The sequence below is a fragment of the Pteronotus mesoamericanus genome, unplaced genomic scaffold, assembly GCF_021234165.1.
Source record: "Pteronotus mesoamericanus isolate MK-2021 breed Mesoamerican mustached bat unplaced genomic scaffold, CSHL_Meso_final contig_82, whole genome shotgun sequence".
Lineage (NCBI taxonomy): Eukaryota > Metazoa > Chordata > Mammalia > Chiroptera > Mormoopidae > Pteronotus > Pteronotus mesoamericanus.
This window is the reverse complement of record NW_026555265.1, coordinates 16,618,785-16,641,173: the sequence shown is the minus strand read 5'-3', so window position 1 is coordinate 16,641,173 and position 22,389 is coordinate 16,618,785. Positions and strand designations below refer to the sequence as shown.

Below are 22,389 nucleotides of genomic sequence, written 5' to 3'. Positions count from 1 at the left end.
CCCTAGTTCCAACTCACATCCTCTTACTACTTTTCCAAAGACAGGAAACTTAGGAGCTATCAGGCATTAAGAACACTCTCCCCCTGGGCTTATATTTATTTCAGTGAGAAAAAAAATTCTTCTCCACAAGTCACATAGTAAATTTCCATTAAATGTCTTTAGCCAAAATTAAGTCATCCGCTTGCTCCAAGATGCATGAGAGGCTAGGAAAATGAGAATCTGACTTTGTAAAAAAAAAAAAAAATCTTTTTTGTAGGAAGCAGATAAGGAACACCTGAGACAAGAATGATGGTGAAGCAGCCAGTGTCTGCTAACATACAACTGTAGTGTGCTGGCAAATGCTTTATAACCAGCTATGGCGGGCGGGGGGAGGGGGAGGGGGGCGGGGGTGGTGAACGAACCAAAAAAAAAACCAACAAAAACAAAAACCTGCTTTGTAGCATTTGCCAATTTCCTTTGTGCAAATACTCCCATTATGCCAGATTTCAAGCTACCAACACAATGTTAACCAGCTCACAAATTTCCTGATATTTTAATACTCAGCTGGTACAAGACTCCTGCAAAAAACCACTGAATATATACCTCGTAATCAGTAATCATTTATATTTACAATGGTTCTTCACATTTAAAACACTCTAGATAATCTGGTAGCATTCTCCCAGCTCATAGCTAAGGAAAAGGACACAACACCCCAAGTCACACACCACAAGTAGCAGAGCTGAAATGCTCACATAAGAGCCCCCACCCCAAACTTACCACACTTTTGGCAGCATCAAGTGCCTAAGTGTCCATAGCTGTATCCTATAAAGTCCCTTTACCTATGCGTCAGTTAAAGGGGCTCTAGCTTGGTTTGGAACCAGCAACAAAGAACCATTCCTGTAAATTCAAAGTCAGCTAATAAATTATTCTTTAAATTATTCCCCACAATGACAATAGTAGTGCATGGTTACTGTTACAGCTTGGAACACAGATTAGTACAAAAAAGAATATAAAAATCACCCAGATTCCATCCTCAAGAGATAACAACTGTTTGCATGTGGGTAATAATTCTTCCAGATTATGCAGACACACAGGGTGGTGCAAAAGTAGGTTTACTGTTGTTTTTACGGAAAATAATACAATAATTAATAAATAATAATACAAGAAAAAACTTTTGTGTGTTTTGTATACTCACAACTGTAAACCTACTTATTCCCCACCCTGTATATTTTTTTATTGAATTTATCAGGGTGATATTAGTTAATTAAATTTTATAGGTTTAAGGTGTACAATTCTACAATACATCATCCCTCTATTGTACTGTGTGTTAAACATCCCAGGTCATGTCTCTTTTCATCACCATTTATCCCCTCTTTACCCTCTCCTGCCTCCCCCCTCCACTCCCATTTCCCTCTGGTAATGACCATGTTGTTATCTATGAGGGTATTTTGGGAGGGGGGGGATGGAGGGCGGGAGCACGTGTTATTCCTGTTTTATCCTTAATCTCTTCATCTTTTTCACCCAGCCCCCCCCACCCTCTCCCCTCAGACAACTATGAAACCATTCTATTTTGTAACACAATGACGTTTTCCTTTATTATGTAAATTTCCCAAAACAGAGAAACAGGTTGGAGATTGTTACTAGTAACTGTTGTTGCCATCACCCAGCTTCAGAAATTTTCTAAAGACAATTAAAAGTCTGAGTGTTTCCACTTCCCTTCCCAGGGAGGAATGTGTAGGAGGCAGGCCTCTCCCTCCCTCTTCCCCACTTAGGCCTCAGGTCGGCTTTTCTCCAGGCTAAGTCGGCCAGCCCCTCCTCTCCTCCTTCATCAGAACACACTACTAATGAGAGTTGTTAAACGCACTAACTCTTTTTATGGATCTCTCCAACTGCTCCGATCCTGCCTAGTCAGTCAAGAAGCCTCCCGCCCTGACCCTGACCGCCCTGACCATTGTGGCTCCATTGGTTGGGCATCATCCCACAAAGCAACAGGTCACCAGTTCAGTTTCTGGTCAGGGCCTGCGTTGAGGGTTCAGTCCCCAGCTGAGGCACCTATGAGAGGAAGCCAGTCAAAGTTTCTCTCCCTTTCTCCGTTTCCCTCTCTCAAAAAAAAAAAAAAAAAAAAAATTAATACCTTTTTTTTTTTTAAAGAAGCCTCACAAGTGGGGTTCAGAAACTCATTAAATACATCACAATTCTTGGAGTTTCTTGGAGTTTCCAACTTCCACTTACTCCATTCTACTTCTGCTTTGTTTTCGTGTCTACACGCATGCACTCACAAGAGGCACTGGTTTACTAAAATCCTGACTGTTCATCCTCATCTTCCCCTACTTAGTCCTGAGCCAACGCTGCCTTCCAGACCTCACTTCCTGGTCCTCCAGCTTCCTAAAGGATTTCATTTCATCTCCACAGGTGCCAGCCCAAGTGAAATACCCAAAGGCCTGAAGGACAGTGGCTGCACCCCAAATTAACAGCTTTGCATGAGTCCCCAAAGTGCCCAGTTGAGACCCCGGTCCAGAGTCAAACATAAAACTTTGCAGCCCAAAACAAGTTCAAAGAATATCCTCATGGGACAAACTGCTCCCCTGTGCCCCAGTTTAGCCAAGGGCATGCAGGAGGGAGCCGTGGATATTTAAAGACCAAGGCATAGGATTCTACTCTGCCATTACAGCTGACAGAAAACAAAACTATGCTGCAAGCCATGGTTAGAACAAACTTCTTGGGGGGGGGGGGGAATAGCTAAATTCATTTGTGCTATTTTGTAGTACCAAAAGGTGCTAACACTTCTAACACTTTGAACAATGTATTTGCCTAAAGATTCTAATACATCAAATAGTGGGGAGCAGGTAAGAATAAGGGAAAGTGGTCTAGAAGGTTCTCTACAGATCAAGACACAAACTAAAGGCTCTCAAACTTACTGTGATTAGGAATCATCTAGAAAGCTTGTTTCAAATGCAAATTCCTCAGACTCCTCCCCAGAAATTCTGACTCAGAAGGTCTGGGGGGAGGTAGGGCATTATATCTGCATTTTTTCCCCCTATTTTCATCAGTTCATCAGTTTATTTTGTTCATTAGATTCCACATGTAAGTGAGATCATATGGTATTTGTGTTTCTCACAGGCTGGTTTATTCCACAAGCATCTTTGATTACGCTGCAGGTGCTGGCAGACCCTGAGAAATGACAGCCACCTGAGTTCCTCCTCCTTGACCACAAAGTTTGGGTAGCAACACTTCTGTGAGCAGCAGGAAGCAGCAGGGCCTCTGACCCAGTGCTTCCTACGCACAGATTCTGGCCCCACAGACTCCTGAGGCCAGAGTTAAACATGCAGATGTCCCTCCAGGAACACTGGTATTCAAGCAGGTGTCTCTGATGGGGCCGATGAATCTCAGGGGGCGGCTTTCGCCCTAACCACCTCTGTCTTTTGGTCCCCCAGGCAACTTGCCAACCTGTCCTCTCTTCCCAGGCAACTTTATCAATGTCCTCCCTCTCAAAGATTATAAAGAAACAAATGTTCACCTACCCTCACCCCACCTCCCCAACTGTCTCTAAAATAAGCATTTAATGTTTTAAGAGTTTTAGATGCTAACAAGAACAGCCTTTGCCAACAAAAAATATGCATTGGGACAGTTAAATGTTATAAATACAAGAGCTCAGTAAGAGTTCCTTCTGCATTTCATTAATTTCTTCCACAACTATTTACTGAACACGTTCTCTATTTGCAGGCACATGGCCGTTCACAGCCGTGGACACTACCGATCAGCCCCTGCTCTCATGAAGCCTGCATTCTAATGAGGAAAGAAGACCGGGGAATGAATAAGCAACCTGACAAAAGACTTTCAAACACTGACAAGCTCTACAAAACATACCAACACAAGGTAATGAACAAGCAGCGACAGGGAATATGGGTGGGAATCTCTTAAGAGCCAAATGAAAGAAAACATGACTATAGCGACAGCAAGTGACAGGAACCTGGACACAAAAGAGCTGGACCTGTTGGAAGGAAAGAGAGGTGACCAGTGACACCACCGCTCACCCAGGAGGGGAATGAGCAAGTCAGGAACGGGTGACTCAAGGTCCAGAGGCCAGATATTAAGGATAGGGTCTTGTGGATGTTACCCTAAGTACAATGGGAAGCCCTGCGATCATTTAACAAAGGGGACAGAGGGTGAGTGGGTGATAACACTAATAGTAGCTGGCCTGTACTGAGCACTGTCTGAGTGCCAGACACAGTTCAAATCTCATTTTATCTTCCCAACAACGGCCTGAGGTAGAAACAAATATGAACCCCCTTGCACAGGTGAGATCTGAGTCCAACAGGCAGTAAGGGATGGGGCCAGAACTCTAAGCCAGGTGGTCTGGCTACAGTCAGTGGTTGTGGGAGTGGGCAGAGGCCAGGCTGGTAGGCTAGGTAAGCAGTTTGTACTTTATTCCAAGTGTAATAAAAACCAGACAGGGACTGAGACTTCCTGACTCATTCCCTTCAATCTCAGATAAAAGAGGGCACATCTGGGAAAAGCCCACCAAACCCTGGCTAAGTTGAGTGCTAAACCAAACTACTGCCACTTGAGTCAGACACAGACGTCCAATCTTGCCCTAACTGTGTCGGCAGGATTCTCTACCCAGGCAGAATTGGATGTCTTCTCTCTGGGTCATAGTTCTCTAAGTGGGGCCCAAACCAGTTGCATCGGATCACCTGGAATCTTGTCATAAATGCAAATTATGGAGCCCACATCAACCTACTGAATCTGAAAAACCAAGTCATCGGTTCTTAACAAGCCCTACAGTTGTTCTGGGTTATCCATACCTAGCTGCTGCTGCTGCTGCCGCCGCCGCCACCGCCGCCACCCCATTCCCACGCCACCCCCTCCCGAGCCATGCAGAACTGGTCCACAGGCAGCTTCTGTACTGCACACCAGGCAACCCTTCCCCGGACTGACTCTGCTGGTGGGGCTGTGTGGTTCCTGATACCAGGCAATCTCTCTATTGCCCCAGCCTTATTCTTCTAACATAATTTAATTTCCTGAAAATATTTACTATTCAGCTGCTTAGGCCTCTTCTACCCCAGGGTAAAAACTCCTCCTTCCTACTTCTAGAGTTTAATTTAGCTTTCAGCCTCGTAGCCTTTGAGGTAGAGGTCAAGGATAATTTCTGCCTTAACCCAGGCTTCCTCTAATCCCCTCAGACACCAGACCTTCTCTTTTTATTCATTCATACATTCCAAGGACTCATGCCCTCAGTATCCCAGGAACTAACTGCACTAGATGCCTGGTACTCCAATGATGCCTGGAACAGCTCTCATCCTTGAAACTGACCTTTTGGTGGGGAGTGACAACGTGCAAATAAACACATATTCACAAATTATATACTTATACTAGAAAGGCCTCTCAGGCAGATCAGTGGGCTGAGACCTAACCAAGGAAAAATAGGCAGGCCTGAGAGTAGTTTATAACAGCAAATATTTGTGTATTGAATCCACTGCAGACTCCAGTCTAAGTGCTTTACAAGTACTATCCATGTAAACTTCCAAAAGCCCTATGGAGTAAATAGTATTCCCAACCCCACTCTTCAGGAAGAGATACTAAGGTACAGGGAGGATAGGAGTATATAAACAGTAGAGCCACGATTCGAACCCAGGCAGACTGGCTCCAGAGCCTACCCTCCCCTCCTAACCGCAGGCTAAGGTGAGCACACTAGGGTGGAACGGTGGAGGTGGATAGGCAGACAGGTGTCCAGGCAGAGAGAGCATCATGCACATGAGTCCTAGGGCAGAAACAATCAGCCCGAAGCAGAAAGGAGGTCGACCATACTTAGTGAAACTGAGGGGCAGTGAATGCATTGGAAGTATGTTTGGAAACTGGGCTAGACCAGATGTCCTGACAGATGTGTTATGGGGTGTAATGGAAGAGAAGGAATCAAGGTTGATGACTAAATTTGATTCCCTGTTTTCAAGGCTGAAGATCACTGTATGTTTCCAGAGGGCAAAGTATTATAACACAATATATGATAAATTCCTGCGGAGTACGGCACACTCTCCAAAGAATATAATCAACCCAAGAGCAGGTTAAAGCTTGCAGCTCTCCCCTCCCCCCCGTATTTTTCTGTAAGGGGTCTACATTCAAGGGTCCCATCCTATCCCCTGGGAGGTATTTTCCAGAACACAATTAGCCCTGGATAACAGCAACAATTAAAAGTTACCGCTACAGTAATAAGAATACCTTCTACCAGGGTCTTTCTCACACAAATGTAATGCTAATTTACTACTTCCTTCTCAAGTTTTTCTGAAAAGCACAATTATACTAATTTACAAATGAGAAGCTATACACCTTGCCCAAGGCCACACAATTGCAAAAAGGCTGAACCAGGATCCATATCCAAGTCAGTCCAAATTGGAAGCCCACACTTCCTCCACTAAGTCAGCCTTTCCCACAGTGTGGGACACGTATCTCTGATGGAACACAACAATGGTCTTAGATGCACAGATGAACTTTTTAAAGTTTTAATACCATGACCTCATTTTAACACGCATAATCATGTATGTGTGTAATATCAAGTAAATAAAAATCCAAAGTTATATACACAATATAAATTATATTTTATATATACGTATCACATCAAATCCGTGATTTCATGTATATACATGAAACATAAAGATTCTTAAAAGTTAACTAAAGAAAACATTAGAATAAAAGAACAGGTGATACAGAGAAAAGGTAGAAATTCTGAGCCAATGCATAAATCACTGAAGCTTGTACAAAAAAAAAAAAAAAAACCACTGCTCACCACACCACCACCCAAGAATAGCGAAGCACCTGTTCCTTATTGTACTCAAATTTGGTTATTGTCACACATAACTCTGACTCTGCTCCAGAGAGATAAAATGTGGGTGACTTGGGGGAAAGGGAGTAACATCAGAACAACGTAATTTAGCATAAATCATCCTTAACACACTTTGGTCTTGATATAAATCCTGGTTTAGTTGTCCAACTCCTCTACTTATTCACGACAGACTTTGATTAAGTCAGGTCCCCTTTTCCTGGGCCTCAGTTTCGCTTTGTCAAAACTTATAAAAAGTAGATGCTAAGGGCACTTCAAGTTTCCAAATTCCATAAAATGGTGTAAGATCCTAAAATCCCAAACTATTTTTTCCAAAACCAGAGGCCTCAATCCTGAATGAGTGTCAACCTGAAAAATAAATGGCCACAAGGTGCCTCAGGCCACCACCACCACCCCTTAACCGGGAAGATGCTATCATCAATTACGGTGCCCTCTAAATCAATGTAGCAAGACATTAATTGCAAGATGATAAAGATCAGCCAATCAACATACCTGTCCCAAACTAAACTCCCAAGAATTTTCTGCCACTAATTTTTAAGTTGTTAACTTTCTTTACACTTGGTCGTTCACCTGTTTTTCCAGTCCTTAACAATTAACTTTATTCTGAGCCAGGGGTAAAAATGGAAAATGGGTAAGAAAGAAATCTGAAAAATCTCATCGAACGCCTTTCCTCATGTTAAACCTCAGCTGAAAACCACTTGTAAAACCTCCCCAGTTCAATCTGAATTACTCCATGGATGCTCAAACATGTTTAATGTGCTAAACCTCTAAAAGAAGTTTTCACTCATTTTTCAGAAATATTATTAACACAACAGTTGGACCAGAATATTCTTTCTCGATTATTGAATTAGACACATTTATCAAAAGGAAGTCTTAAGGATCCGTCCTTGCCTTCTTTGCAGAGCCCTTTCTCTGATGTCAGTCGGCCTGCAAACTTTAATAGAGGGTTTTTAGATTCCCAGAAAGAAAAGTTCTGAATTGTGCTCACTTTCGGTTTAGCTAAAGAAAACAGGATGGATGGGTGGGCTGCAACTGGCAAACTCAGAAAAGCAGAGCTGGGTAGCTGTTGATCTTTAAAAAAAACATGGAAAAAAAAAAAAAAGACAAATCCCTGGGCAAATTGTGTAGCGAAGGGTGATCATTACAACAGGAGAGTTGTTACATAATTACTTGTTAACTATTGACAAACACACACATGGCTACAAAATGCCAAGGTTACTCCAGCCATTGAATATAGACAGTGTACCTAGTGCACGAATCAAGGTTTCTACGATTAGATTTCATTCAAAGAAATAAGCAATCCCGGGACCTAACCCGACGGCTTTTACAGATACAAAACAGCCTCCAGCAATTAAGCCAATCGCCTCTAGGGATGAGATCGGCGTTTCCCCGTAATATTGATCTTTAAAGGGGAGAGGTGATAAAGAACTACGTTCAAAGAGCTAAATATTTATCACCTCGATACAAACGACTTCACTCCAAACTGAAAATTTAAAACAGAAAAGACTCCCCCCTCCCCCCCCACACACACCCCGTCTCCGCTCAGCTAGCGCAAAACCCAAGACCTGTGTCGGATGCACCTCATTTCAACATTTTCCAAAAAGTTTACGAAAATTCACCGAAGCGGCGGGAAGAAAAATAAAGCAAGCAGAAGCGGGGGAGAGCGACTTGGAAGGTTATGGCAAAGAAGAACCCGATGAAGCGCCCAGCTATGTCGCGCAAGGCCCGCTAACCGAGAAGCGACCCTATACCCGAAGAGCAAGCGCCCCTGTGGAGCGCGGGAACTGACAGCCGCTTGGCTTCTGCCGCCGGGGGTCCTCCATCCACCAGCCCACAGCCCCCAGCCGGGCCCCTGCCGCCAGTCCCCCTGCCCGACCCTTCCCCCGCAGCGCCGCCGTTGCCCGCTGGGCCAACTTGGCCCCAGGTCAGCGCTGCGGAGCGCGGCTCCGGTTGCCGGGGAGGCCGCTGGCGCCCTTACCTCCTTCTGCTTGGGGTCCTGCGGGTAGACGTCGGGCGGCCCGAGCCGGGGGCGTTTCAGCGGTCTCTGCTCATAGCTGAGAAGCCCGAAGGCGGCCATGATCTCTCATGTTAACCGGCGAAATGAATGAGAGTTGGAGCTGGAGCAGCCGCCTCTGAGCACCAGGGAGCAGCACTTTGCAGACAGACTCTCTCTCTCTCTCTCCCCCTCCTCGCTCGCTCGCTCGCTCGCTCGCTCGCTGTGGCGCTGCAGGAAGGAATAAAGCAGGTTGGATGCTGCCGCTGCCAGGCACGCAGACACGCACTGATGGGGGCAGCCTCCGGCGGGCACCCGACTGCTCCGGAGCCCCAGGACGCACCGCTCCAGTGGCGGCGGCGGAGGGGCTGAAGGTCCGCTCGGGTCCTTCGCGGCGCCTGCCTCCGGTCCCCCCCAACCCTGTCCCCAGGGGGAGGAGCAGCTGATGGGAACGTGTGACTTTTTTCACCAATGGACCCAAACCCACCCCAGCCGGACGAAGGCAGGAGGTGGGGGAAGGGCACAAGGGGGGAAAAAAAAAAACTTTTCTCGGCGCCCCGGCGGGTGGCTCAAGTGGCAGCCCCAGGCTAGGGTGGCCCTCCGGCCCCAGGCAGAGACGGCGGAGTGGCCCGCCCCCGCCCCTCTTCCTCAGCAGGGATCCTTTGCCGCCACCTCGCGCCCTGCACACCCCCGCCACCTTGGGCGCAGACCCGACCCTGGCTGAGAGAGACCTGGAGGGGATAGGGCAGGCAGAGATGCGGCCGATGAGGAAGCGGCGGATGCTTCCTAGACGCCCGCTGGGCTCCGGTGGCGCATCGGCGGCTCCGGGCAGGCGCCGAGTCGCGCAGCTGGCGGTCGCGGCGGCTGGAGGGGGCCGTGCTCACGGTGGCGCGGGGCCGACTTAACCCTTTGCTGCCCCTCCAGGGGCTGCGGATGGGGGGTGAGGAGGGTTGGCCGTGAGCGCCGACGGGGGCTGCTGGCCCGCGGGCGTCTCGATCTCCTCTAGGCCGCCGCCCTCCCCCAGGCCGCCGCTCCTCCTCCCACTCCCCACCCCCGCCCAACAGTTTACCTGTTGGTCCCCAGCTAGTGGGCAGGGGCCGGCGGCAGCACTCTGGCGGCCGCAGCCTCCATGATTCAGGTTGGGATGGGGTTGGAGGGACGGGGGGGAAGGGGGTTGAATTTTATTTTATTTGTAAGGTATCAGTATCGTCCTAGCGAGCTCTGGGGACGCCGAGAAGTTTGCCACTGTCTGGGGGCGGCGGGCGACGCCGGCTCGCCGCCGGCGTTCTCGCCCCCACGGCCCGGGAGCGCGAGCTTCCGAGTTGGCGGACGGCGGCGCGCCGGCCGCACTGAGCATGCCCAGCTCGGCGGCCGGACCGCGGAGGAGTTGGCTGCGAGCGCGCTCCGATCCACCTCTCCGGGTTTTCGCAGCCGCAGAGCGCCCAGCCCGCGGGCCCTGGCGCCGGGACCGGCCCTAGGGTGAAACTGGGGGGAGTAAGGGGCGCCCCCCAGGACCCCTCTCCCAGCTGTAGGCAGTGCCGTCCGCCTCGACTTTTCTTTAAGTCGCTGTCCCCGTGGCCTGGGCCGAAAAATCTCACCTGCGCCAGGCGTGTGGGGGGAGGGAGGAGATTCTCCAGGGGAGAGCTTAGTCCTCCAACCTGCCGGCACTCCCCGCTTCGGGACGTGGGCACCAAGTCGCTGGGCCACCTGCCACCAGCACTGCAACACCAGAGCTGCGGGGGGCGGGTCCGTCCAGTCCCGAGGGACACCCGCGGGAGGCGCGCCCGGGAGGATGCGCCCGCACTTGGCTAAGAATGATGGCTGCCACTTATGGAGCCCTCGCTTGGTGCCAGGATCTTGACAGTAAAGGTCTGTGATCCTTAAAAGGAACATTACAAGGTTTTACTGTACCCTTTTTATAGATGGAGAAACTGAGTCAGCTCAGAGAGGCCCAGTGACTTGCTAAAAACTACGAAGCCTGGTCCAAAGTCTCTGACCTATTCTCCAGGACTTGAATCGGAAGAACAGTTTCTGAACTGCCTTTGCCAGACTGTGTCATGTTCCCCACACCTTGAGGTGTTTCTCGGCTCCGAGATCTATCCTCTCTAAGAAGGTGTGTGCAGAATCTAATCCAAAGACTTTGTATAGCGCCTAACACATAGTTAAATGCTCAGAAGACGTTAGCCAAGTCTGAATATCTACATACCCCTGCTGACTTTAAGTTAAGGGGAAGGAAGGAAAGAGTAGATAAGGCCATGGCAATGTAGTGGAGGCCAGTTCCTCACTCCTGACCCTGACCTATTAGCACCTCCTAATGCAGCAAGTCACACCTATAGTTTTTGGCATCTTTACTCAATGTGAGCAAGTACTTTTAGAGAACAGTTACCCTTGACAAGGAGGCATTTCTTGCGCATCTTCTGCACCCTGCCCCCAAGCACTTAATTCTCACCGATACGCTGGGTATAACTTCCAAGCTGAACTTGCCCTATGACATAGGCATCTATAAAATCTAGCTTCTTTGCTTGAGGAAAAGGACAGTTATCTAACTTTATTAGGAAATTATCAACATACCAAAAAGCAGAAAAAAATGCTATAATGAACCCGCAATTACTCATCTCCCAGCTGTAACAGTTACCAAAGTTTTGCCATTCTTGTTTTATCTTCACCACCCCCAATATATTGATATACACTGGAGAGAACAGCGTTATGTAGTATTCAACCTGGGCAGAGTATGGAACCTGGCATATGGAAGGCACTCAAAAATATGTTTGTTCACTGACATGGGATGGAAGATGAGTGGGCGGGTGGATAGGTAGGTGTGTGGATTGATGGATCACTACTAGTACTTTTGGGATACCTTGCGCTGATACCTCAGTCTGATGGGAGATGTAACCTAAATTCTTCCCTTGCATACCTAGGCAAAAACCTCCACCTCACCTCCACAAATGAAAAGCTGTTAAATTGCTCAAAATCTTAGTTAACCATAAAGATTTTATTTTAAAATCAAAATGTGGTAATAATGTGTCCCTAGGGTTTGGGGGAAAAGGGAAAGGGATAGCTCTCCCCCTATCGGTCTCCTTTATTAACTCCCTCCCTTGTTTTGGGACAGTTTGGCATGGATTCTTTGGCCCTCTCAACATTTAAAAAAAGAAAGAGGTGGCACACACTTTAACATGCTCATATATTACTTAATTCCTCAAAAGTCATTCTTTCAGTACGTGGGCCTCCCATGGGCATTTTGATCGCTCACCCTGGCATTTGCAGTCTTCACAGTCCTCCCCCACCTACCGATCCCATTGTTTCTCCTTAATCCCTGGCCCCAGTTACCTCTCACTCCTATTTCCAAATGAGGAATTCCCAGGCTTTCATTTTCAGATAGCCACCTGGGGGCAGTCCTTAAGAGTCTGGACTATTTGAAGCCCACCCGGAGCTCTTGAGGTGCAGGATGATTCTCCCTTTCTTTCAGTCCCATTAGCGCTCATTTTTCATTCTCCTCTTTTAATGCCTCCTGTTTATTGGCATGCATTCAAATATGCCACACAGACTAGTCCTGTTTCCCTATCCCTACTTACCCTCTTGCTCTCCTTCCTCTTCTGAGTTAATCTTTAAGCTGACCAAGGCCAGTTGACATGGTGGGCTTAACATGGAAGCCACCGTGTTCTGTGCTGTGCTTCAGCTTCCCATCATGGCATTATTAACACAGCTGATAAGCACAATTTCTTGTTGAATAATGTGAGTCTCATTTACTACTGTCCATATAAAGGGAATCTTATCTTTAACATGCTAATAACAGCCCCCCTCCCTGGGCCTGGGAACAGTTTGCATGGAACAGGATTATTCAGAGAAAAAACACAGGCTTCCCAGACAGGTTCTAGCCTAGACCTCAGCCTAGCAAGAAGAGACAAGTTCACACACCTGAGGAAGTTTAGTACAGCCGATGAGAGAAAGGGGTTGAAATGTGGCCAGAGAAGGACAAATTAAAACCCATTTTAAGCATATGGAACATTACCCTCCAACCATGAAGCTAAGTCTCTAGGGCTGCTTTTATGAGCTAACAAGTTTAAAAGCTGAGCCTTTTTCTGGGGTCATATCGAAGGGCTCCTCAAAGACCACTCAGTAACCTCCCTAGCTAATCATGCTCCCTCTGCAAGCCTTGGTCTTCAGAATCCTGCAAGGAGTTCCTCACAGTTGAGACCTTTTTCATGCTCTTGGGCAAAGTCCCTTTAAGATGGCCCACGGCTAGCTTTTTCCCCATGTTTGGTCCGCAGGAATCACACCGATGTCCTCTGTCCCACATACCCCGGTGCAGGCATTTTCTCGCCAGCCTAACCTCCGTGCCCACCGTGGATGCATTCTGCAAGACACACTTCTTCACTTTGAACATTCTCCAGCCTGGGTCAGTGGACATATGTCAAGTGCCCCGGCCAGTTGTCTTCTCAAAGCTCTCTTCACAAGACTTCAGGTGAGGAATACGATTTCTTTGGCCAAAGGCAGAGACTCAGTTGTATTTGCAGAGCAGATTTCAAAAAATGAGAGTGGAGAAGGGATAGGAGCAATGGCAAAGTGTTTCCCCTTCAGAAGAGGAAGAATGATCCTATTCTCTCTATTTTACAGATTAGCAGGTGAAGTTCCAGAGGTGAAGTAACTGGCACAAGACAGGATCAAACCTAGATCCCTCTGACTCCCTAATCTGCACTCCTTATTGTCAGCATGTTACAGATAAATTATCATTTATATAACATGTAAAAGTGCGCCTCAGAAGACAGGCCTGTATAAAAGAAGCAGAACTCCCAATAGCTTGATCTGGCATAGAGCATGCTTCCACTCAAGTGGAAAGAAACAATTCTCCGTGTAGGGCCTGTAGGTAAAGTAATTAAAGTTGCTGTGTTTCCCCATGGAACTGATGCTTGTCCAGGTGTATATATTACTGTGTTTTGTTAACAGATTTTCTACAGGCAGTGTTGCTTACTTTCAGTTTTTCTTATATCCCCATCACATTTAAATGTGTTTATCTTGTACCTACTGCTGAACCAAAAAAGAAAATTTCTCCTTCCCTTTTAGCCTTTAAACAAAAGGAAAAATGAGAATGAATTGAGAAGGTGGGTCAGGACAGAGAAAAAGAAATGGAGGATTAACTTTGGGCATCCCAACCAAATGGAGTTTTTAATATAGTCTTTAAGCTACTTAAAGAACCGTAAAGAATACCCACATTAACACACCCTAAAACAGCACTGATAACAGAATTATATTGCTAGCCCCATATGTACTTTTACATTTTCTAGTAGCCACATTAAAAAAGTAAAATGAAATAGTTGAAATCTATTTTAATAATTCATTTGTTTAACCTTATAGAGCCAAAATATTGTCATTTCAACATGTGATCAGTTTTGTAATGTATTCATATTTTATATCCTTTTTTTTTACTAAGTCTTAGAAATCTAGTGTGAATTTTATACTTACAGTACATCTCATTTCAGACCAGCCACATTTTATGTACTCAAGAGTCACATGTGGCTAGTGGCTATCATATTGGTCAGCCCAGCTCTAAAAGGGTATTTGTTTCAATCCTAGTGAGCCTGTGACATATGGGATCTCAGTAAGATCACCAAGGAAGCAGGTGAGTTTCCAAATTAAAACAACAGAAAGTAATGAAAGAAATAAAACAAAAGAATATGGAAGAAGAAAGTGAAGTCAACTTGGGAAGGCAGTGGTACCCAAAAAGCAATTAGATGCTAAACACATGGAAGTGTCAGGGGGTCAAGAACATGGAAAGAAAAATCTGGGACTTTAAAAAAAAAAAAAAAAGGATGTGATAAGAGAATTTTGAATTACCAACCTGAACCAATGACAAAGCTAAAGATTTAATCTTATTCCTCAACAAAACAGTGCCTGCAGCATTTATAAAAAGAAAGCCTACTGACTGGTCACATATTCAGCTTACTCAGAAGTGTTCAAAGCTCTGTAAGGCAGACAAATGCTAAACAAACTCAAGAAAGAGTTCTGTAGAAAATCAAAATGCAAACTTATTGATACAGGAATAGCCCTTTCCACAGACTGATATCAGCATATCCCCTTATTCAGATCATCCCCTTGCTAGTTTTAAAGTTTGTTGTAAAATGAATTAGCAAGCGGAAGTTTTCTTGGTGAGCATAAAATTAAAGCAAAGGGAACTGGATAATCTTCAAGGATTGTGTGCTCAGATTGCCCCGCAGAAGTCACCTCGCATGTGACAGGAATAGGATAGATGCTACACCTCTGCTTGCCGGTCCCTTTGGTGGATACATGGACAGGTCGTTACTATTCATTGTCTTTGTTGGTTATTTCCTATTACCCTAGGTTCCTGGTGGTGCACAAACATGTTTTTTAGGCTTGTTTGTCTTGGGCCGGCACAGTCACTTCTGGACGCTCTAGAAAAATCTGGGTCCACATTTTCAATGACATCATTCTATTGGAGCTGAGGCCGATTCGCCCCTTTGTGCACGGCCTGTTGTCACAGCCCCAACTGAGCAGCTCCCCTCAGAGGGCCGGTTTACCTTGCTGGCTCCAACAACTCGTGAGAGTGGGATCCCTATTATAAGGAGACCTCTGCTAACCAGGCCTGGCCTCAGATTTGAGGGTTGGGGGAGGGGGTAGATTAATTTGTCATATAAGTATGTGACTACTTTCTTATTGTTAACTAGTCAAGATCCTAGTCATCATCATCTGTTAGGATGGGTTATATCTGATGAAAGTGAATCTTATATTTATTAATTATGAAATATTTCAGTTCCCAGAGCATTATTTCTTTTCACACAGCACAGGAAAGCATGAAAAAGAAATTGGATGACAGAATCTTGATATTACACAAAATATCTTGACAGATTAAAATGATAAACTAAATGTAACAGGATCAAATTTTACATAAAAATTCATTTCCCCTATCTACAGGACATATAAAAGACAGTTTGGTAGCTACAGTTTGCTAAATCTAAAGTTTAAATTATAAAGAATAAAAAAATAAATGCTACCAACTCTTTCATCTCAGTAGCATTTGGGGAATAGGAGGGCACAAATCAATTATGTGATTCCTGTTTATAATAGCATTTTTCACTATTATTGTTAAACCATTGCCTAACATTCTCAATACTGTGCTTTCCCCAGAGCTATTAACAAAAAGGAAAATTTACCAATTTGATTTTTATCTTATTTCATTTCTTCTGCTCATTCTCTGGCAGAGATGCTATCAATCAACCAAAATACTCAGCAAGAGGATGGAAGAAAAGAGAATCAGAATTCCTGCTAAGCCTCCGAACAGGAAAACCAGAGCTTGACTCATCGAGAATTGACCACAAACGATTTGATAAAGGCAGTAGCTTAGCCCTCACCTTCAGCCTCCCCCACCATAAACTTAATTCTCGGCTCTCCTCTCTGCTCCCAGCCTTACCCAGTCTTTATTCCCACCTCCCACTCCAGTCAAAGCTGTTCATGGCCTCTCCAGCCTCCATTTACTGCTGCTCAAAGGGGATTCCCCTGTGTCCTCAAACTCAAGATGCCCCAATTTAGTGTCTTCCTTGCTTCTCACTGCACCCCACGCTGGCCCCTATTTCCTGCAAACAGGACAGAACCAGGTGGCTAGGTTTCCAGGGGTTAGGAGAGAAGGAAAACACTTCTTGGCTACAGCTGTGGTATGTGGAGCTGCAGAGTAAATATGAAAATTGTGTCTCAGAGAGTGTTTCAAATGAAGATGGAGAAGTCTGTCAAATCAGCAAGCAAGCCAGGTGAATGGGAAGTATTCAGTAGTTATGGTAAAAGTGGGAGACGAGGGAATTTGGGAACTCTTAGTGCATACGCATGCTACAACAAATAGAGGGCAGACATCTCCCAACTTTGCAATGTAGAATCATTTTACATCTTCATCTACACTTAAGCCCTATTGGATCTTTCTGGCCCAAATCTCTTAGTCATCCAATCCTCAATAATCTCTCAGGTGCAGCTTTAGTCCAAGCCTGCAACTTTTCTTCCTTTGGATTATCCTTATACCCAAACTCTTTTCCCTGCACTAGTTACTTGTCTTTTTGAAATCTAATGCACAAAGTTATCGGATAAATTTTTTTTAAACCTTATTACTTGCTGAAAACTCTTTGCTAAATCCTTGGTTGGCCAAAAAGTTCATTTTTTTTTCCCATAAGATGGCTCTAGTAGCGCTTAGTTGTCTTTAACTTCATTTGAAACAATTTTGTTAGATTGTATTGCAACAGCTGCCATATCGACATGCATTTTTAAAAAACATTAAAATTGGTGAATTTTTATGTAGCCATTTTAATATAGAAGATGGAAGAAAATATGCAACATTTTGGGGATATTATGCTCTATTATTTCAAGAAAAGTAAAAACGCAGCTGAAATGCAAAAAAAAAAATTGTGCAGTGTATAGAGAGGGTACTGTGATTTATTAAACATGTCAAAAGTGGTTTGCAAAGTTTCATGCTGGAGATTTCTCACCAGACACTGCTCCATGGTCAGGTAGACTAGTTGAAGTTGATAGCAACCAAATCAAGACATTAGGAATAATCAACATTCTGCCACACGGGAGATAGCCAACATACTCAGAATATCCAAATCAATAAAGTTATCAATGAAAATGAAAAATGTGTCTTTTATTTTACGGAAAAGGCTAAACAGACTTTTTGGCCAACCCAATATAAAGTTTAAACTTCTCATGCTTAAAATCAAGGTTTTCTTAACAATGTGCTGAAGGGATGGGGCTGATGTGCGCTCAGTGTGGGAAATCAAGCCATCATCCAGGGATGCTTTGACCTCTTCTTTTTAAAAGTCCATTCCTGAGCATTTAGAGCACTATGGTGGGCATACATTCCACTGCCTCTTGTTCTTAAATAAGATGGGAGGCGCCCCAGAGGTGGAGCCTTGGCAGTTGCAGCTCACCCTGGTGGAAAACAAATTGTGGAGAGATGCAGGAGTAAGAAGCATTCCCATATGTGTACCACAGTGAGACATCATAGTCCTAGCAGAACCTGAGTTTCCCATTCTTACAGGGAGCTAAGGACAGGATTAATGGGAAAAGCCAGCATCCTGCATTACCAGCAGATTGTGGCATTTCCAGGCAAAGAAAGAAGTAGTCATATGTGCCACAGTGGACCCATAATTGCTCTCTCCTAATGAAGAAAGAAGTAGATGCTCCCTTTTCCAAAAAGCCTCAATAGCACATTCGGAGCAAATCGTGCCCAGCCATGTCCAGCAAGCAAGAATATATGGCCTGCTACCCTGTGATGCTTTCACTTTAATTAGATACAAAGGTCAATTAAGTAGACTTGGCTGCTGAAGCCAGTGGTCTGGGGCAGTTCGTCCCTTAAATATGTAGTGAGACAGTCCTGGATCTGGATCTGGATCAGGATCTGGAATCCAGGGCACCCCAGGATTCTGAGCAAGCAGGCAAAATCTAACCACATACTGGCCCAATAATTGACCCCAGGCCAAGCAAGTAGACCTGCATCCATTTGGCAAGAGTTATGGTCAAGAAATTACATTTGCTTAACAGAGGATCATTGAGCATCTATTAAGTACCAGGTACTTTAAATGTTGGGGTTACAGCAGTGCTATAACTCTCAGTTGATGGCACAGAAAATAGAAGAGATGCTCTACCACACAAACGAATATAAAATTGCAACTGTGACAAGGATCTCAAGAAGAAGGGCATGAATCTCTGAGGTTCTAGAAAGGGGATTTCTTGTGGAAGAAATGCTTGAGCTGAGATCTAAAATATAAATTTAAATTAGGCAAAAAAGAGGAAAAAGTGTTCTAAGAAGAAACAGCCTATGCAAAGACCCTGTGGCTAGTAAGACTGAAAGAAAGCCAGTGTACTTGGAGAGAAGAGTGAAAAGGAGCCAGGTGTGAGGTGAGGCTGGAAGGTAGAGAGGGACCAGTCCATGTTGAACAATATAGGTTATTAAGGAATTTTGTCTTTACCCAAAAGGAAATGAGAAACCATTTAATAGTTTTAAGCATAAGAGTGTCACAATCAGATTTACATGGTGAAGAGATCACTTTGTCTGCAACACAGAATGGATACTGGAGGGGAAGTAGTCAGAGTAGATGAGAGAGGATTAGTTAGCAGGCAACAGCAAGTCTAAGCAGGAAATGACACTTTCTTCTATAAGACTGATAGTGGTAGCAGTGGTGGAGATAAGTGAGCAGATATAAGTGATATTTGAGAAATATATGGGGGGGGTGAGATTGACAAGATAGTCTAGAATAACTCCTAGGTTTCTGGGTTGCAGGACAGGAACTATGCTGGTGTCAGTCACTGGAGAGGAGAAACCAGAAGGGGAGCCATGTTTCTGGGATAGAGGGTGGTGGGGTAGGTAGAGCAAGAGTTCAATTTTGGACATAAGGATGTGAGATGATGTGGTAGTCAGCCTCTCAAATGATTCCCAATGATTCCTGACTCTTGGTATGCACATCCTTATATAGTCTTCCCTTTGTGTGAGTTTGCGTTGTGCTTCTAATGAATAGAATAAAAACCAAAAATCATGAAATGTTACTTCTGAGATTAGGTTATAAAGAAATTCTGACTTCCATCCTCCTCTCCCCACCCCCAACCCCTCTAAATCCTCCCTCACTCTGGGGAAGCAAGCCTCCATGTGAAGAGGCCCTGTGGTAAGAAACTGAGTCTCTGAGCAACAGCCTTGCAGACCTGAAACCCCCCAACAGCCACCTGAGTGGGTTTGGCAGTGGTCCTCCCCCACTGGGGCCCTCAGGTGACTGCAGCCCTGGCCAACGCCTTGTTTGCAGCCTCCTGAGAGACTCTGAGCCAGAGGCTCTCGCTGCACCACACCTGGACTCCTGGCCCACAGGAACTATGAGATAATAAATGTTTGTGGTTTTAAGTACTAAGTTTTGCTTTGTTACTCAGCAATAGATAATTAATACATTTGACTTTTATAGGGTCAAGTATTTTACACAAGAAAATATGTTAAGTTGAAAGAAAATTAGATGTTACAGAGCTCAGGGAAGTCTAGACTGAAGTTATAAACTTGAGGTCATGGGCACTTAAGAAGAAAGTATGAAGTGAAGAAGGAAAGATTACTAAAACAAGTCTCGAGGATCTCCATAATTAACTGGCCAATTAGAGATGAATGAGTTTGCAAAGGAGACAGAAAAAGAACAGCTGGAGAGGTGGAAAGAAAGCCAGGAGAAAGATGAATCATGTATGTCAAAAGACAGTATTTCAAAAGAGTAAAGAACAGTCAATTAAGAGAAATATTGAAATACTGGTTTTAATATGAGAGTAATCCACAATTCCAGCAAAAGCTTATGGTAAGACTGGAAGGCAGAATGGTATGGATTGAGGTTTGGATATACAGAAGTTGACAAAAAACAGACAGCTCTCTCCAGAATTTGACCTGTGTAGGTGGGAAGAGAGATCATGTAAAAACTGAAAGTGGATTGTGATTATTATTTTTTAATGAGAGAAATGTGAAACATATAAATAAAATCTGAAAGGTTCAGGTAAGAAGAAAAGATTGAATATACAACTAGGAAAAAAAACAGTACATAGTGTGAGCTTCCTGGAGGGAGAAGGGGATTCTCCTTAGACAGCAGGCGAAACAGTTCTGCTACTAGAACAGAGAGAAGGACCCACAGGATAGGCGAAGGAGTACACAGGAGGCTAAGAGTGTCCCTAGGTGAAAGTTCCTCTTTTTTCTTTTAACAATCTAAGAAGAGAGATTGTAGGCTTGAAAAAAGGAGAAAGGTGTCCACAATCACGGTGGGAAATGGGAAAATGAAAAACAGAACTGTAGTATTTTTGTACTGTGAGGACCTGTTTAAAGTTAATGACCTTGAACTTATAAAGGAATCAGTCTGCCTCATTAGGTAATGATCAGCAGCTTGGATATAGGCACAGTGAAACAGACTGTTAGGTTCATCAAGGTACAGAGCTTAGGCACATGGAGGCAACAGAGGGACAGGAGAGTCTAAGAGAGTAGAGATGGGAGGAGAGAAACATAGGGCATAGAAGGGAGTATAGTAATGCTCCCTTTCTATCTAGCATGAAATCTATGCTAGGTAGAAAGGGAAAGGACGATGGATTAGGACATAGCAGAGGACAGGCAGTGACAATGGTCCTTCTTTTTGCACTCTTTCCCCTGGAAGCAGGGGAAGTCACGGTCAACCAGAGGAGTGCTTATTAGTAATTTAGGAAGAGTAGCATTACAGGTAGTGACAATATCCAGGGAGTGTCTACAGGAGTGCATGATGGAAGTGGAGAGAAAAATCACTGAGGATGAAAGGAAGGTGAGCACCTTAGTGGCCATGGTGTTGGACAGGCAACCCACCAAGGCGTCACCCACACTGATCAAGGCTCGGGTATAGTGGGCAAGCAACTGGCTTGTCCTATGGAGCAGTGAGCTTTTTACCCTTATCCTATGTACCTAAAAAAGAGATAGAGCAGAATATCAAAATGGCATGAATGCAAAGAAGCAGGGTCTTAAACAAAAGAGTGGAAATACAATGTGGGGGAGTAAGGGAGACTCTGTGGCAGACGCTTATTCTCTGCCTGATGTCTGTGTCCCTTTCCTTTCTTACCAACAAAATTGGACGATTTTCTGGTATGCAATATGCCAGCCAAATATGCCTACCTTCTTAGATTCCCTTTCATTAAGGAGTGGCCATGTGGCACACCCCTAACCAATGAGACATTAGCTTAACTTTACCAGAGAATTTGAGAATGTTTTTGCTTTTCTGATGTAGATATTACCCTTTCTTGTCTAGAATTTAGACATGATGGCTGAGCTGCAGTGACCAAGAGGTTATAAACATGAGGAAAAGGCAAAGATAATCACAGAGATGTGAGTCCTCATTTTGAGTGACCACCAAACCAGTACCAGCAGACACCTGTACCCAGATTTCTGATAATATGAAATGAACCCTACTTCATCAAGTCAGTGTTTGCTGACTTTTGTATTATTTGTAGACAATTATATTCCCCATAGAAATATCAACCCACCTTGTTGTTCTGAAATACAAGGGCTATGAGACATTAGTTACCACATGAAAGAGCTACAAAAGTAGTAGTGCCCTCAGGGAAAAGCAACCTCCAGCAAGATAGGAGGCAGGAGGTAAGGGAGTACTATAGAAGCAAGGTTGCAAGTGAGGCAATTTGCTAGTTATGAGAAAAGGATTCAAGGGCCAGGATAAAAATGAATAGGAAAGTGAGGAGAGGTGGAAGGCTGAGGCAGAAGGATGCACAAAGCTTCATGAGAATGATTGTAGAAGCAATCAAATGACCCAACGGGCATGGAGGTAGAGGTTACACTTTGGACCTTCACCAATGCAAACAGAACGGAGAGGCATGATGGATTTGATCTCCCAGTCTCTATGCAGACAGAAACCTGTGTTACCTTCCCAGAGGGATTACCACGTTGCATGAGCGGGGCCATCATCTTTCTACATCCTCAGTTAGGCAAGAAAAGAGAAATGTCATCCTTTTGACTTCTCTGGAGAATCAAGATGCAGGTTCAAAGCTGCATAATGAAACCAGGCAATTTCTCTGGATTCCCTCCAGATCTCCCCAGGGGCAGCAACAG

General features: G+C 44.8%; 1 protein-coding gene across 1 annotated transcript in view; it reads right to left on the bottom strand.

The window, feature by feature from the left end:
• MED12L (mediator complex subunit 12L) overlaps positions 1 to 8,891 on the bottom strand; it is a 312,438-nt gene extending 303,547 nt beyond the window's left edge. The window contains exon 1 of the mRNA XM_054585210.1: positions 8,793 to 8,891. Coding sequence (XP_054441185.1) covers positions 8,793 to 8,891 — 99 coding nt within the window. The remainder of the gene's footprint in view (positions 1 to 8,792) is intronic.
• Positions 8,892 to 22,389: the final 13,498 nt, after the last annotated feature.